The sequence below is a fragment of the Ranitomeya variabilis genome, chromosome 3 (genome assembly GCF_051348905.1).
Source record: "Ranitomeya variabilis isolate aRanVar5 chromosome 3, aRanVar5.hap1, whole genome shotgun sequence".
Taxonomy (NCBI): domain Eukaryota; kingdom Metazoa; phylum Chordata; class Amphibia; order Anura; family Dendrobatidae; genus Ranitomeya; species Ranitomeya variabilis.
This window is the reverse complement of record NC_135234.1, coordinates 388,382,581-388,399,267: the sequence shown is the minus strand read 5'-3', so window position 1 is coordinate 388,399,267 and position 16,687 is coordinate 388,382,581. Positions and strand designations below refer to the sequence as shown.

Here is a 16,687-nt window from a genome sequence, read left to right as displayed (position 1 = left end):
AGAAAATGTTGGATGACATTTTCGACAAGTGCCAGATATTTGACGCTGGTCAGATTTTTTGCAGTGAATGCAAGGTTGCCACAAAATATTTCCATGATTTTAGCACAACTATTGCACAATGTAGTCCCATACCAGGCCATACATGCACTTCTAAGATGGTCCAAAAGTGTTTTAGTCATGTTTATACAGTTTATACTGGATTATTTGTATTGTACTCTAAGTGATTCTGGAAAAATTAGATTAGCATAATTTATATAAAAAAGTATAATAGATTTTCTAAGTACCGTAGTTACTCATATATACAAGAGAACTGATTTGATAGATATGGACTCCTATACCCTACCCTGGACATGCCCCAGTCCTCTAAAAGGAGCCTGATATATCCTGGACCTCTATATGCCTCCCTACCCCCCGTCCCCCTATTTTTACCATTTGCTTTGGCAATGCTAACATCTACTTAGTCCTGCCAATAAAGCTCATTTGAATTGAATTGAATTGATTTGATATTTACATGGATTCAGGTCAATATACTATGCGCCAGATTCATTACTGCAGTTATTTGTTGAGTTTTGTGTGCTTTCCTCCTTTTTTAATTTTATTTTTTGCGCTATAGTCAACTTTAAATTTGAACTTTTTTAAGTCATTTTTTTCTATCTTTGTTTTTAAGCTAACCGCTGTGGGCCGAGTTTAGGGTTTGTCTGATTAATCTGCAACGTTTCATAAACATACAAAATTTGACGGAAATGTACTCCATTTTCCCCCTGGAGTGATTTAACATGTGACTGAAATTTGGGTGCAAATTTTGCAACATTTTAGAAAAGCATGGTAGTCTTTGAGCTAAAAATTTAAAAAAAAATATCTAAAGACAAAAGCAAAGAGCATTTTTTTATTAGCTCAAAATTAATGAACTGAGTGCACCATTTTGATGAATTTGGTGCGAAAAGACATCAGCGAATAACAGACAAAAAATGAAAAATGACTTTATAAAATCGCAAATGATGAATTGGGCCCTGTGTGTTCTAAAGATTCATTCATCTCTCTGTATCAGGCATCACGGTAATATAAAACAGAAATAAGACACAAGACTAGATATAAAGATAAAGATGCTACTGTACAATATCTGAAGGAACTTGCTAGTCGCAGCACTGTTTTTCAAACAGTAAGTTAGAAGACTGTATCGCTGTGTAGCACAAACCTGGACATTATAGAACTGTATAAATGCATACTACAGTACCTATCTTTGAATACTGTGATTTTCTTTCACTGCCAAATCAGATTACAGTGAGAATATGTTGCTATACTAATGTTATTCTGCGCTGAATGTTTAAGATAGCCAAGATGCTAAATGCAGCTATATCGGCAGCCATGTCCATGTACAATGCTATTTGTGAAGCAGATAGGCAGTGAATATTTCCTGGTAGCTGTCAGTGCTCCTCTTTTTAATTATATTGGGTACTGTAGTCCATGCAATCTGCTGACATGTATATATGTTAATGTAGTGTATTATTTTAAGAAAATTTTAACATGTAGTTAAAGTGGCTATTCCAGCTTTACAAATTCCTTTTTCTAATGCAAGTCCCATGCTGATGATGAGCTAAAACCTAGAAGACCAGCTTCTAGAACTCCCTGGGTGTTCCTATGCCACATAAAAATACTTCAGTATAATAAAAGGCCCTTCCGTACATTTTGTTGAGAAATTTCAGGTTAGACTTCTGAATTTCAGTTTCATATTATTGCCAACAGGCAACGTGTGAAGAGAAGATACATGGTTTCACCAAGTTCTCCAGAGCAAGAGTGAGGAAGGGACCCATTGCTATGGTGATGTTAATGTAAGGATCTGGCCCAGGGCCGTAGTCATGGCCGAGGACACCTGGGCATTCGTGTCCTGGCCTCCCCTCTCAGAAACTTATTCTCCATTTGTCAGAATACATGTGCCTTCAGGTCCAGCTCCTTCAAATTTTCTTTTCTGCTGTGGGAGATCCTCTCCAGATGAGTCAGGAGAAACTGAGACACAGTCCAAATCAATTTCAACAATAACAACTTTACTGGTTCAGTTACACAGCACATCCAAAGACTTCACATTCTTTACAATGGGTTTCACAAAACAATATTTCTTTTCTTTCCCTGCGTTACTCTCATGATCACAAAGCGCGGGCCCGGGTCAGACCGTCCCTGACGGTTCCTCAGCATTTTCTCTGTGCAGCTCTGCTACGGGTATGCTTCTTTTCGTCTGTTTCGCCCCAGACACAAGATCATTAATCACCAGAGTATAAAGCCACTGAAAGAGAGTACTGCCCTTCTGTTCTGCCTCCTGCCTTTGCACCACATCTTTACTGTATATGCTCACTGCTTCTGTGGGTCCCTTGACAGTTTTGAACCTGTTCTAAGGGTTTCTGCCCAAACAATGAGTTGCCACATTCTGAATTTTCAAACTGTTCTAGCCCACTGATTATTGGTACTATAGCTGTGGATGGCTGAGGTTGACTTCTCTTTACGTTGTGTGGCTGCTGAGACATCCTGGGCCTATAGCCCTGGCCCTCGCTTCACATTTTCAGAGGGCCAGCAGGTGGTGCCGTCCAACCTGAGTTTGGGAACGACCCTCAGGTGGAAACTGTATCATACATTTGGGAGAGCTCTCACTACTATATTTGGGAGGTCCCCCCCTCATTCCAAATTGCTAGCTAGATAGTGGAATACATATTCCCCATCACTTTACAATGCCAGCTAAAACATGCCCATTTGAATTTTGGCCTTTGCCCGACACCACTACCACATCCACTGCCATGTCATTATGTGGCCATTGCTTGACAATTTCAGAGGGCCAGCAGGTGCTGTGAAATCTGAGTTTGGGATGAGTCCTTAGGTTACCCTGTTTCATACATTTGGGAGAGCTCTCACTCCTATATTTGGGAGGTCCCTCCCTCATTCCAAATTGTTAGCTAGATAGTGGAATACATATTCCCCATCACTTTACAATGACAGCTAAAACATGCCCATTTGAATTTTGGCCTTCGCCCGCCACCACTACCACGTCCACCACCATGCCATTATGCGGCCCTCACTTGACATTTTGAGAAGGCCAGCAGGTGGTGCCGTAAAACCTGAGTTTGGAATGGACCCTCAGGTGGCCCTGTATCATACATTTGGGAGAGATCTTTCTCTCCTGTATTTGGGATGTCCCTCCCTCATCCCAAATTGCTAGCTATATAGTGGAATACATTGTCCCAATCACTTTACATTGCTAGCTAAAACATGCCCATTTAAATTTTGGTCTTTGCCCGACACCATCACCACATCCACTGCCATGTCATTATGCCGCCCCTGCTTGATGTTTGCAGAGGGCCAGCAGATGCTGTGAAACTTAAGTTTTGTGAGCTCCACAGTTCATTTTGGCCACCGGATCCCAATGGAGCCTCTGTCATGGCGGGTGAAGCCACTGTAAGGTGAATATAATACAGGACTTGTGGGAGCAGCATCAATGTCAGTAAATTGAATTCTACCAGACACCAAAAGAATTAGAATTAAATTCTGAATACAGTGTGTGCAAGCGAGAACCTGTATTGTGGTTCATCTGTCAGGCCTGAAACCCATGTCAGGAACACATACAAGCCTCATTTAACTTGGAAGCAGCCTCCTCAAGGGAAAGACACAGGAGTGCCATTGACCAGTCTGCACAAGCCTTTGCACTTCTTCTGAAAACTACCCAACCAGGCAGAATTTCTCTTTTGCATGGTTTTGAGCATCAATGAAGTAATTGCAAGATATGTCACAGAGAGTGACAAGGTCTGTGGAGTGTATTACTCAGTTGACAGGCAGTACTACAGAGCTCAGGTAAAAGCCTTAGCATGGCAATGACCATGTTCCAATATGTGTAAGGCTGCAGCCTGAATGGGTCTGTGGAGTGTATTAACCCAGTCTCCTAGACCTGCTTAAAATGTACAGAAACTGGCCAATTTTCCACCACCATTTTTTTGTACCCAAATTTAAAAAATTTAAGGGAATCGACAGTTTAATAAAGAGACACAAGTCTCATTTAGGAGCCTGGAAATGCCAGCAATGGTCTTTGTCCACCACGGGACAATGTAAATTGCTAATGAATATGTATGCCCTATCTAACTAACAATTTGGGAAGAGACATATATGCTGACAAGGGACAACTGGACACTGTGCTGGGACAACAAACTGGACGTGGTTGCTGACTGTTGTGTCTGTGCAACTGCAGGTTGTGGGCAAGAGCCATCAGCACCTGCTTCCTGATTGCTTCATAGATTGGGAAAGACGTTACACAGGGGAAGGGCCAGTGGTTTTACCCTCAGACACAGATTTTGCACCCAGGTGTTCCGCCCACCTACTGGGTTGCTGCATATGTCAGCAGTATATGGCGTTTGCTAACGGAGATATTATGTCAAATTTTCCTTTAGAAAGGGATGTGTGGGTAAGATTTTTGAACTAGCAGCATACATTTAGAGCATGTTTCATTACTCATATTATTATTCTGTGTAAGGCTGAAACCTGAAGAAGTGTGCGGAGCATATTAATGCATTGATGTTCCACAATGTCTAAGTGCAGACCCAAAAATTAAAATCAGGCTCCCAGATACACAATTAAAGAAACCGTGAGAAGTGCAACTCAATAAAAAAATGATAATAATAGAATATATAGAGATTAAGAGTAGAAATTTGACCATTGCACAATGTATAAAGGTTTCCAAAAATTATCCAAGGGGTCTGTATCATACAGGCTGAAAGAGACTATGATGGGGACCTCATAATACATTTTGCAGTTATTATCGTTGCTAGAGATAGGGAGTACAAGTTTCACCATTGCACAATGTACAACGGTTTCCAAAATTTTTAAACCATTACCCACATGGAATAAACATACACTATTTGACCACTAAGTACTTGTTGGAGAAGCAGGAGGAGTAGGACGTGATTTTCTGAACAAAATGGGTTTGAATAATAATGCATGGACATTAAGACAACTTCCAAAAAAGAACATTTGGGCTGCATTTAGATTAGGTTGCTGTCATCCGTAGGACTTACAAAGTTGGAGGAAATCCAGCCCTTGTTCAATTTAGAAGAGTCACCCTTTCTGCATTTTCAGTTGACAGGCCTGTCGAACTAAAAACCAATTCAAACAACACACTTGCAGCAGGGCATGGCAGCACATCCGAGGCATGCAAGGAGAGGTCGGACCAAGAGTGCAGCTTGGACAACCAATAGTTAAAGGGCACTGAAGAATCAAAAAGGACTCTGGTATCATCGCTTAAGTACTCCTTAATCATCTTGGTCAACTTGTCCCTCCTCGTCATAGTAACATCCACAGATAGCCATTGCTGATGTGACGATTTCATGAAAATGGCACTGTAAGTGGACACCCCCCCCCCGATTTGAACCTGGCGTGCGTGTCCCTCCCCTGTAATCCTTGTGCGTGAAAAGAGCCAGTACCTCTGCCAGCTGCTTTGTCTCAGGGTAATCCTTTCAGCAAGTCTTCCACAACGGCCATTTGGCATGCATGCACTGGAAATGGCACATCTGCCTCCAACATGAGAGAAGGAAATTTCTCCTTGTACCTAGGGTCAAGAAGGGTGCACAGCCAGTAGTTCATCGTGGATGAAATGTCTTCAACGCAAGGGTCTTGGGAACGGCATCTGGACATGAACTGTGCCATGTGTGGTAGACTACAAAGAGTTAAACATCCAGTGTCCTCACCAGGATGAACACTAACCTTCCTCCCCTCCTCACTAAGCATTGTCTCATCTTCCTCCTCCTCTACAGGCCATACAGGGGGGGGAAATATTTAGTCAGCCACCAATTTTGCAAGTTCTCCCACTTAAAAAGATGAGAGAGGCCTGTAATTGACATCATAGGTAGACCACAACTGTGAGAGTGAAAATGAGAAAACAAATCCAGAAAATCACCTTGTCTGACTTGGCAAGGTTTATTTTAAAAATTATGGTGGATAATAAGTATTTGGTCATTAGCAAAAAGTTCATCTCAATATTTTGTTATATATCCTTTGTTGGCAATGACAGAGGTCAAACATTTTCTGTAAGTCTTCACAAGGTTGGCAAGCACACACTTCCTCTTTGAGATTCTGCAGCAAACGCTTTAATAGACAGAGCAGGGGGATGGTTATGCTGATAATAGCATCAGCCCTCACCATCCGGGTGCAGTACTCAAAGTTTTGAAGAACCTCACATATGTCAGCGATCCACACCGACTCTGCAGTTGTTATGTGTGGGGGTTGAGTGTTACTCTGATGGGAATTGAGAAACTGGAATTCAGACACTGCCCCCTGCTGCTCACTAAGCTTTGCCAGCATATGAAAGGTTGAATTCCAGCTTGTGGGCAGGTCACACAACAGTGAGGAGACAAATTAAAGCGATGCTGCAGTGAAGCCAGAAAGGCGAAAGCCTGAGATGACTTTCGGAAATGGGTGATGCCCCCTGATGAAGCGGTAGCTACACAAAATGTGCGTTGGGGAGCGGGCCATGGTCTTGGCCAGATCTACACAAATCATGGGTAATTACTCTTATTATTGGCTAGCTATTGAACCCGTTCTATGCCCGGGCGACGAGCATTTATATTGTTATATGGTCTCCATCCTGGTATTTGCTGCTCCCATCTTGCTCTCCCATTCTGTCATGTGCTGCTCCATCCTGCGCCCCCATCCTGTCATGTGCTGCTCCATCCTGCATCCCCATCCTGTCATGTGCTCCCATCCTGCGTCCCCATCCTGTCATATGCTCCCATACTGCACCCCCATCCTGTCATGTGGTGCTCCATCCTGCATCCCCATCCTGTCATGTGCTGTTCCATCCTGCGCTCCCATCCTATCATGTGCTGCTCCCATCCTGCGCGCAGAGTGCGGGCGGCTGTGCAGAGTGCGGGCGGCTGTGCAGAGTGCAGGCGGCTGTGCAGAGTGCGGGCGGCTGTGCAAAGTGCGGGCGGCTGTGCAGAGTGCGGGCGGCTGTGCAGAGTGCGGGCGGCTGCGCGTGGCGGAGGTGAGTGCGGGCGGCTGTGCTGAGTGCGGGCGGCTGCGCGTGGCGGAGGTGAGTGCGGGCGGCTGTGCTGAGTGCGGGCGGCTGCGCGTGGCTGTGCTGAGTGCGGGCGGCTGTGGTGAGTGCGGGCGGCTGTGTGTGGCGGTGGTGAGTGCGGGCGGCTGCGCGTGGCGATGCTGAGTGCGGGCGGCTGAGTTGGCTGTGGCGAGTGCGGGCGGCTGTGCGTGGCGGTGGCGAGTGCGGGCAGCTGTGCGTGGCGGTGGCGAGTGCGGGCGGCTGTGGTGAGTGCGTGCGGCTGTGCGTGGCGGTGATGAGTGCGGGCAGCTGTGCGTGGCGGTGGTGAGTACGGGCGGCTGTGCGTGGCGGTGGTGAGTGCGGGCGGCTGTGCGTGGCGGTGGTGAGTGCGGGCGGCTGTGCGTGGCGGTGGTGAGTGCGGGCAGCTGTGCGTGGCAGTGGTGAGTGCGGGCGCCTGTGCGTGGCGGTGGTGAGTGCGGGCGGCTGTGCATGGCGGTGGTGAGTACGGGCGGCTGTGGGCGGCTGTGCGTGGCTCTGATGAGTGTGGGCAGCTGTGCGTGGCTCTGGTGAGTGTGGGCGGCTGTGCGTGGCGGTGCTGAGTGCGGGCGGCTGCGCGTGGAGGTGCTGAGTGCGGGCGGCTGTGGTGAGTGCGGGCGGCTGTGTGTGGCGGTGGTGAGTGCGGGCGGCTGCGCGTGGCGATGCTGAGTGCGGGCGGCTGAGTTGGCTGTGGTGAGTGCGGGCGGCTGAGCGTGGCTGTGGTGAGTGCGGGCGGCTGAGCGTGGCTGTGGTGAGTGCGGGCGGCTGTGCGTGGCGGTGGCAAGTGCGGGTGGCTGTGCGTGGCGGTGGCGAGTGCGGGTGGCTGTGCGTGGCGGTGGCGAGTGCGGGCGGCTGTGCGTGGCGGTGGCGAGTGCGGGCGGCTGTGGTGAGTGCGTGCGGCTGTGCGTGGCGGTGGTGAGTGCGGGCAGCTGTGCGTGGCGGTGGTGAGTACGGCCGTCTGTGCGTGGCGGTGGTGAGTGTGGACGGCTGTGCGTGGCGGTGGTGAGTGCGGGCGGCTGTGCGTGGCGGTGGTGAGTGCGGGCGGCTGTGCGTGGCGGTGGTGAGTGCGGGCGGCTGTGCGTGGCGGTGGTGAGTGTGGGCGGCTGTGCGTGGCTCTGATGAGTGTGGGCGGCTGTGCGTGGCTCTGGTGAGTGTGGGCGGCTGTGCGTGGCGGTGGTGAGTACGGGCGGCTGTGCGTGGCTCTGATGAGTGTGGGCGGCTGTGCGTGGCTGTGCTGGGCGCCGAGTGCTGGGGGGCTGAGCAGGTGGGGACACCGGCGCACTGGGGGGGTCAGGTGCCGGAGTCGCCGCTAGCTCAGGCCCCCGGCACTTGCTATATTTACCTGTCCAACTTTCCACTGCTACATGCCGCTCCATCTTCCGGGTCCTCTGCCTGTTCAGTCAGAGGGCGGCGCACATTAAGCGCGTCATCGTGCCCTCTGAACCGTTCAGTTCAGAGGGTGCGATGACGCGTTAATGCGTGCCGCCCTCTGACTGAACAGTCGCAGGCGGAGGATGGAGCAGCGCGCATCACTGGAACGGGGACAGGTAAATATCACATACTCACCCTCCTGGCTCGTCCCTCCTTCTCCGTTGGAGATCGCGGTGTGCATTCACTGCTTACGCATACCGCGATCTCCTTCTCCTGGGAGCGTCACTCTGTGGGGTCCAGACTGCGCCGGCGCTTGCGCAGTCTATAAAGGCTTCGGACAGAGTGACGCTCCCAGCGTTATATTATAGATTATACTCCCTTTTTTTCTACCTCACATAACATGTGCAGCTTACAACTATGGATACTACATGACAAGCAGTCAGTGCTCCTTCACTAGACTGCTGTCTTTTTTAGTGTATATGGAGCATTACTGAGTCTGTGAGTATCATTTGATATAGATGCTGAACAGGGATCAAATCTATTTATTTCACATGTAACGTTACTCCTTTTCCTGACCAATACCCCGGCCCTTTATATTCACTTATGGATTTAATCACATTGTACCCATAAAAGGGAAACATTACTTTATATTGTATATTTCTGTGAAAATTTTTGCAACATAAATACAAACTTTATACTCTTTTAGTATTTTGACTCTGTCTTCTCCTTGTTCAGTAGTTTACCGTGAGTCACCAATTATATGGGTTTATTGTTATTTTAGAGCTGGTATCTTTATTCAGCTCAAAACCTGATATCTGTGTTTTTGGTGCATTTTTTCAAAGCACAAAATCCTGAAGACAAAAAAAACAAGCTGTGTGTATGAGATTTCTGAAATGTAATACACTTTGCTGGTACTGTAAAGTGCAGCTGAAAATTTGCATTAAAAAAAGGCATAAAAAAACACTGCAAGAACGTTTAGTGTGAACTTAGCCTAACAGTAATTTTGACCAGGGTTTCTCAAACTTTTATATGCCACTGTAAGTAATAGTGAGTGACATAAGAGTTGCAAGTCTGAGCAAGGTAAGTGCAACGTAAGTATAAGAAGAGTTTTAGACAATACAGCAGATTGCATAAGAATAGTAGGGTAAAGTGGATCCAAGAGACCAGAAAGAGAAACATCAAACTGTGGTCTCTAAATGGGAGGCAGTATATTAGTACCTGCACTCTGGCTGTCAGGAGCGGAGCTCATTGCACTGTGAAAGATGGCCAGGTCCGCAAGTAGTGCCTTATATGGTGAAGGGGCTGGGTCCGGCGTAAAGAACTGCGCATGTGCGTCGAACGAGACGATTGGAGAAAGGTGAAAAAATCTGAAACAAGATACAGAGCAGTGCAAGCATCATGTGGCATAAGAGTGACAGCAAGAAAGAGACAGATATATGGGAATATGGAAATAACAGCAATTCCCAAATGTTATTAACGCGGATATGGCATTCTATAGCTGTGCTGGCGGGAGGAAATGAACTTTATTTCTCTCAGCTGCCTCTGGCTTTCAGTCATAAAGATGCGGCTGATGCTGCATCAGTAACCGCTGTGTACATAGTGAGTGGTGGCTCTAACCACATCCCAGGACTAAGGCTAGGTTCACATTGCGTTAGTGGGTGATCGCTAACGGACAGCGTTGCACGGCGAAAATGTCGCAATTAACGCCATGCAACGGGTCCGTTAGCGCACCCATTGACAGCAATGTAAATTTCGCCTGTAGCGCATCACTAGCGCGTGCCTTTTTCGGCTCGCGCTAGCGATGTGCCGTTCTTTTGTAGTGCGCCTCGGACGCTGCTTGCAGCGTCCGCGGCGCGCCCGAGGTCCGTTCCCCGCTCTCGCAGATCGGGGATCTGCGAGAGCGGGGACGTTAGCGCGACCCCTAAACGCGGCCCCTACAAAAACATTGCGTTAGCGCAATCCGCAAGCGCTAGCACTAAACGGATTGCCCTAACGCAATGTGAACCTAGCCTTACTGACAGCCGGTTCAGCAGTGCATCAGTGCAAAGCCGGCTCTTCGCCAGGGCCAGGGTGTGGTTACAGCTGTCGTTCACTATGTATTGAGCAATAAGAGAAGTCACGCCAGCTGCTTCTTACAAAATTAGAATATCATCAAAAAGTTAATTTAGTTCAGTTCTTCAATACAAAAAGTGAAACTCATATATTATATAGAGTCATTACAAACAGAGTGATCTATTTCAAGTGTTTATTTCTGTTAATGTTGATGATTATGGCTTACAGCCAATGAAAACCTAAAAGTTATTATCTCAGTAAATTAGAATAATTAACAAAAAAACCTGCAAAGGCTTCCTAAGCGTTTAAAAAGGTCTCTTAGTCTGTTTCAGTAGGCTTCACAATCATGGGGAAGACTGCTGACTTGACAGATGTCCAGAAGGCAGTCATTGACACACTCCACAAGGAGGGTAAGCCACAAAGTGTCATTGCTAAAGAAGCTGGCTATTCATAGAGTGCTGTATCCAAACATAATGGAAAGTTGTTGAGTGGATGGAAAAAGTGTGGTAGAAAAAGATGCACAAGCAATCGGGATAACCGCAGCCTTGAAAGGATTGTTAACAAAAAGCCATTCAAAAATTTGTGAGAGATACACAAGGATTGGACTGCTGCTAGCGTCATTGCTGCAAGAGCCACCACACACAGATGTTTCCAGGACATGGGCTACAAGTGTCACATTCCTTGTGTAAAGCCACTCATGACCAATAGACAATGTCAGAAGCCCCTTACCTGGGCCAAGGAGAAAAAGAACAGGACTGTTGCTCAGTGGTCCAAGGTGTGGTTTTCAGATCAAAATAAATTTGCATTTCATTTGGAAATCAGGGTCCCAGAGTCTGGAGGAAGAGTGGAGAGGCCACAATCCAAGCTGCTTGCATTCCAGTGTGAAGTTTCCATAATCAGTGCTGGATTGGGGAGCCATGTCATCTGCTGGTGTAGGTCCACTGTGTTTTATCTAGACCACAGTCAGCACAGCCATCTATCAGGAAATTTTAGAGTACTTCATGTTTCCTCTTCGACAAGCTTTTTGGAGATGGAAATTTCTCTCTCCAGCAGGACTTGGCACCTGTCCACACTGCCAAAAGTACCAATACCTGGTTCCAAGCTGTGATTTGGAGGATTGCAGGAGAGTTGAGCTCTGAGAGAAGCCAGCTAACGATTATGTAAACCCACACACGCAGCTATACTGATATAGATGGATTAAATAAAATTGGTACAGGAGCAGACTATCCCTGTCTTCCCTTAATATCCCTTATACTAGGCACATAGGAAAATAAACAGATTTTAAGATAAGAAATTAAATTCTAGAGACACCAATAGTATTTTTTGATCAGGGGAAATCCTCCTTAACCAGGAGCAAGTGATGTGGCCCCTGTAGGTATTTTGCAGATAATGAATAAGATATAATAGATAACCTTAAAATTCAAACAAGTTAATCCATCCCTATGACAACTCCTAAGGGCAAGATAACCTATGGAGTGGAGTTTCTTTTCTCAGATATGTTCTACAATTTTTCCCCCCAGCCTTATTATAAATGTTGGCAGATAAGGGCAAGGGTGGAATATAGACCCATCGTTGGGGATAATGTAGAGATAATATTAGGCAAATGCACAAAAATGAAAGCTCAAATAGAATAATAGAATAAGGGACTTAACATGTTGATTGAAATTGCCAACCAAATAAATACTGTACTGTCTTGAAAAGTACTGTCTTGAAAATAAAGTATTTGATCCCTTGCTGAGTTTGTAAGTTTGCCCACTGACAAAGACATGAACAGTCTATAATTTTAAAGGTAGGTTAATTTTAACATTGAGAGATAGGATATCAAAAATAAAATAAAAAAAATCACATTGTATAAATTATATAAATTTATTTGCACTTTGCAGCGAGAAATAAGTATTTGATCCCTCTGGCAAAAAAAATAGGTGAGAGGCTAAATAAGCAAGTATAAGAGAGGTATTCATTGAGGCCCTTGGGAGAAAGGGATTGAATTCTGAAAATCCACTCTGCTTCACGATTTAGAATAATTCTATCCAGATCCTTTCTTCTGATCCTGGGTTTAACCAGTTCTATCATCGAGAAGAAGATCTCCCCCAGGCATCCGCTATGTGTGTTGTTAACATGGCGAGTAACTGGAGTGTCCCGTTTGTTAACGTCAAGCAGAATTTTTTTAGTTTTTTTAAATATTGTACAATTTGTTTAATTCTTGTAATCACAGGGACATAACAATCTTGGTTGCATACGACCCATATGGGAGGGGGACCTGCTGATTCCAGCACCAATTTCATCTGAATATGCGTCAATGGACGTACATTCAGCTGAAATGTATTGTGGCGCAGACACCCGTCAGCCAATCAGAGGCCAGCTTCAAACGTCGACTTACCCGTAACAAACTTTGCATGGTAGTGACATTATGTGCTGCCCATGATGGCACACAAAAGTCAGCTATTTCTGAGCCGGCTACAGAGGAGGACTCTGCACATCACATCATCATTGGAAGGTAAGAATAATAGTTTGTTTCCTTTTAAAATGTGCTGGAGAAAAAGGAGATGTGCCTAGGATGGGGGCATTATAACAGGAAGGAGCCCAGGATGGGAGTGCATTGTACCATGATAGGGGACATTATACCATGAAGGGCCCCAGGATGGATGACATTAGACTAGTAAGGGGCCCAGGATGGAGAACATTGTTATAAGATGAGGACAGTATGGGACATTATCAGTGGAAGTTGCCCAGGTTGGAGAAAGGGGCCTAAGATATTATTAAATTATTATTATAATAGATATATTATATATTATTATAGAAAGGAGCCTAAGATAGGCAACATTATTTAATAAAGGGCCTAGGACGGGGGACAATATACATGATGGGGAACATTATACCAGGAAAGGGCCCTAGATGGGGCATTATTATGGGAATAGCTCAGGACGGGGACATTATTACTGGAAAGATTACTGGAAAACATTATTAAATGAGGGGTGAACATGCATGCCTTTATAAGATTTAGAACTCTACAAGTGCTCATGCATCCAACCAATATGCGGTTGGAGACCCAGGTCCAAATTATTCTCCAGTGCCAATCAAACTCTAGTTACACCACGGTCCAATCATGGACTGGATCTAAAGAACAGGCATTTGTGGTCTTACAATCACAAAGACAAACAAGTTGACAAGTATTAATGTTTGTTAGTTTCTGCTGGAATCTTTATTTAGACATAGCTGTGATATATATACATTCCTAGCTGCGTTGGTGTCGATTGGCAATGTCATCAAGAGTTTATTGCTGCCTGATAACATAGTGATAGATTAACTTTTATGCACAAACAGAAGCTCAAAAATAAATGCTGACGTGGAAAGAAGCTCCAACCATTTTTACAAGATGCTGTGTTATTTAACACTTTTGTGTTTTGCTTACTTGTGTCCACATAGTGTTATCCATGATTTATTTTCATTGTACGCCTTCTCATCTGATAAATACTTGTGGGCCTTTCCTACTGAAGGTCGAGCCATGAGGTTGCTGATGGATAGTGGCAGGACAGCTCGTTAACACTAATTTAAAAAGCAAGTGAAGTTAATTGGAAAGGATGGGGACACTGTCAAAGTGTCCCCAGTGCTAAGGCCACAGGCTTGCATGGTGAGGATAGGACAGGAGGAAGCTGGGAGGATGGGGACTTGCATGACACTGACAAATTGCTCACTTTTCAGAAACTGTCACTCGTCTGACCTAAGGAATATTGTACTTCTCAAATTCTCATTTCTGTGATGCAGGCGCTCTCTCACATTTATAACTATTGTCTTCCATTCATGCAATGTACACTATGAGATTCTGAGTTTGCATATATTTCTTTTATCTCAAAGGAATTGGATTTTGTGTGAAATATAATGTTTCTCCACGCAAGGAGAAGGACAACTGCAGTAAAAAAGTGCAAAATAAAACAAAAATATACTTACCGTAAATTAAATTTTTTCATTCACAAAAAAGAATTGATTTGCAAACAGTAAGATATATTAAAATTTAAATAAATCAGTCCAAATGTTTTACATTTCTTTCTCTGCTGTAGACAGTTGTGCCATTTGTAAATAAGTCGCCTTACTTGTCCTGATACTGTTGCATGGCTTTATAGCGCAGAGATGCTCTCACAATCCTGTTGGTTTCAGAGATTAAATCTTACACTGTATTGTTCACATATTGTTTGTAGAGCGTTGTTATGTTGATTTGAATGACAGGAAATGTAGTCTTCTTCCTAGGAACTGTACAGTGGATGTAGGTAATACTGTCCAAATACAGTAAAGGAACCCCATGAAAGTGCTCATCTCCATATTACGTGACTATACATTTCTAATATTAGTGTTGCTTTACATAATGGCCTCAACTACACTACCACTCCCTGGATATCTTAGTTCAGTGCTCTGTTCACTTCATGTTCAAAATGGCCGCTGCAGAGGCATGGAGAGCGCTGAGATAAGTCTTATCCTCAACTCCCCTCCCTTTCCATTACTTTATGAACCAGAACGGATGATGACAATTGACATGATGGTTATGTCCATCATGGAGCAGAGAAAGTTCAGATTTATCACAGCTCTGTAGCCTAGTCTTTGAAGGGGCCATTTTGAACATGAGGAGAACAGGGCAACAATTTCAGATACTGAAGGAGTGATAGCAGCATGAAGGCCATTAAGTATAGTACCTATACATTAGAAAAGGACACTCACATTTACTCTAGGAAGTGGAGAATTTTGTTTAAGCTGCTAGCTGTATAAGGAATATATATTAAGACATGGTGTTAAGAGAGGTGGACATTAATTTTAAGTAGATGACCTAGCTATGGAAGGCAAATTTAGGGTTACACTGTATGTTATATTATAGCTCTTGTTTAATGTGGTGAGCAATGCTGTTAAATGCCTTTTTGTAACAGCTTCTTTGCCTCCATTCTCTTTCTGCAGGGATGGTCCCCATCAAACAGATCCTCAGCTGGGTGTCTTCTCCAGAAGTTCTAATAAGAGATCTACTATGAGTTCCTCCAATCAAGTCCTTATCACCTTTCACAGCAATGCGGCCAATGGGGGAATCTTCGCATTATATTTCTATGGTAAGACTAAAAATTTGGGTATTATTTCTACAGATTGCAAAAGGGAGACCAGCACACGGAGGAGATTCTGGCCCCTAAGATTTATATATATATATATATATATATATATATATATATATATATATATATATATATATATATATATATATATATATATATATATATATATAGTGTATAGATATACAATGTATAGATATACAGTATATATGTCTTAGGCCTCTTTCACACTTCAGTTGTTTGGCATCAGTCACTTCCTACATAGTGACGGATCGACGGATCCGTCACAATTGTTGAGAAAACGGTTCCAACGGATCAGTTTTTTTTACGGATCCGTTACTTGGGGGTTGTTTGGGAAAAGTATCTACTTTTTGGAGCATGCGCAATTGAAAAAACGGATTGGGGCGACGAATCCGCCGAAATGACGGTCGCGACGGATCCGTCGCCCATAGGCGGCCATTCTATGGAATGACGGATCCGCCGCGAACCGTCATTTCGGCGTTGACAAAAAACGTTTCAATGTCCGTCTATGTCTAGACAACGTCCGCCAAATTTCGACGGATCCGTCGCATGACGGATGGAACTGACGACCATCCGTCACAATCCGTCGCCAATGCAAGTCTATGGGAAAATAACGGATCTGCCAAAAAAAAATGACGGATCCGTTATTTGAGGAAACTGGCGGTTTTAGACTGACGCCAAACAACTGAAGTGTGAAAGAGGCCTTAGGAGGCAGAATCTCCTACATGTGCTGGTTTCCCTTTAGCATTATCTGAAAGTATCTGTCTGCATGCCTACTGCATATTTCTACATGTCGGAATGTGGTCCATATTTATCATTCAGTCATCCTCAACTCTGAATGTATTTCAAGTGCACAATTGGAATATTTGTCTGTCCACTTACATTGTTCTGTAACATTTTAGTTTGTCATTTTTGGGAGTTTGGACAGCCTACATCTAGTGCAGTCTCATAACTGACATCATATCATGTAATAAGAATTTCTTTCTGTGATAGGATACCGACTTCGTAAATGTAAACCGCCAATGACCGTGCCGAATGGGGAGGTTCTGTCAGGTAGTGAGGAATTTCTCATGGGTGAGTATCCCTCACAAATTGGCAGTAG

The 16,687-nt window shown here is 44.7% G+C and overlaps 1 protein-coding gene across 2 annotated transcripts in view; it reads left to right on the top strand.

Annotated features, from left to right (window-relative positions):
• CSMD2 (CUB and Sushi multiple domains 2) overlaps positions 1 to 16,687 on the top strand; it is a 1,405,803-nt gene that overhangs the window by 1,293,313 nt on the left and 95,803 nt on the right. For both annotated transcript variants that reach the window (XM_077296071.1, XM_077296070.1), the window contains 2 exons: positions 15,422 to 15,567; positions 16,579 to 16,659. In XM_077296071.1, coding sequence (XP_077152186.1) covers positions 15,422 to 15,567; positions 16,579 to 16,659 — 227 coding nt within the window. The remainder of the gene's footprint in view (positions 1 to 15,421; positions 15,568 to 16,578; positions 16,660 to 16,687) is intronic.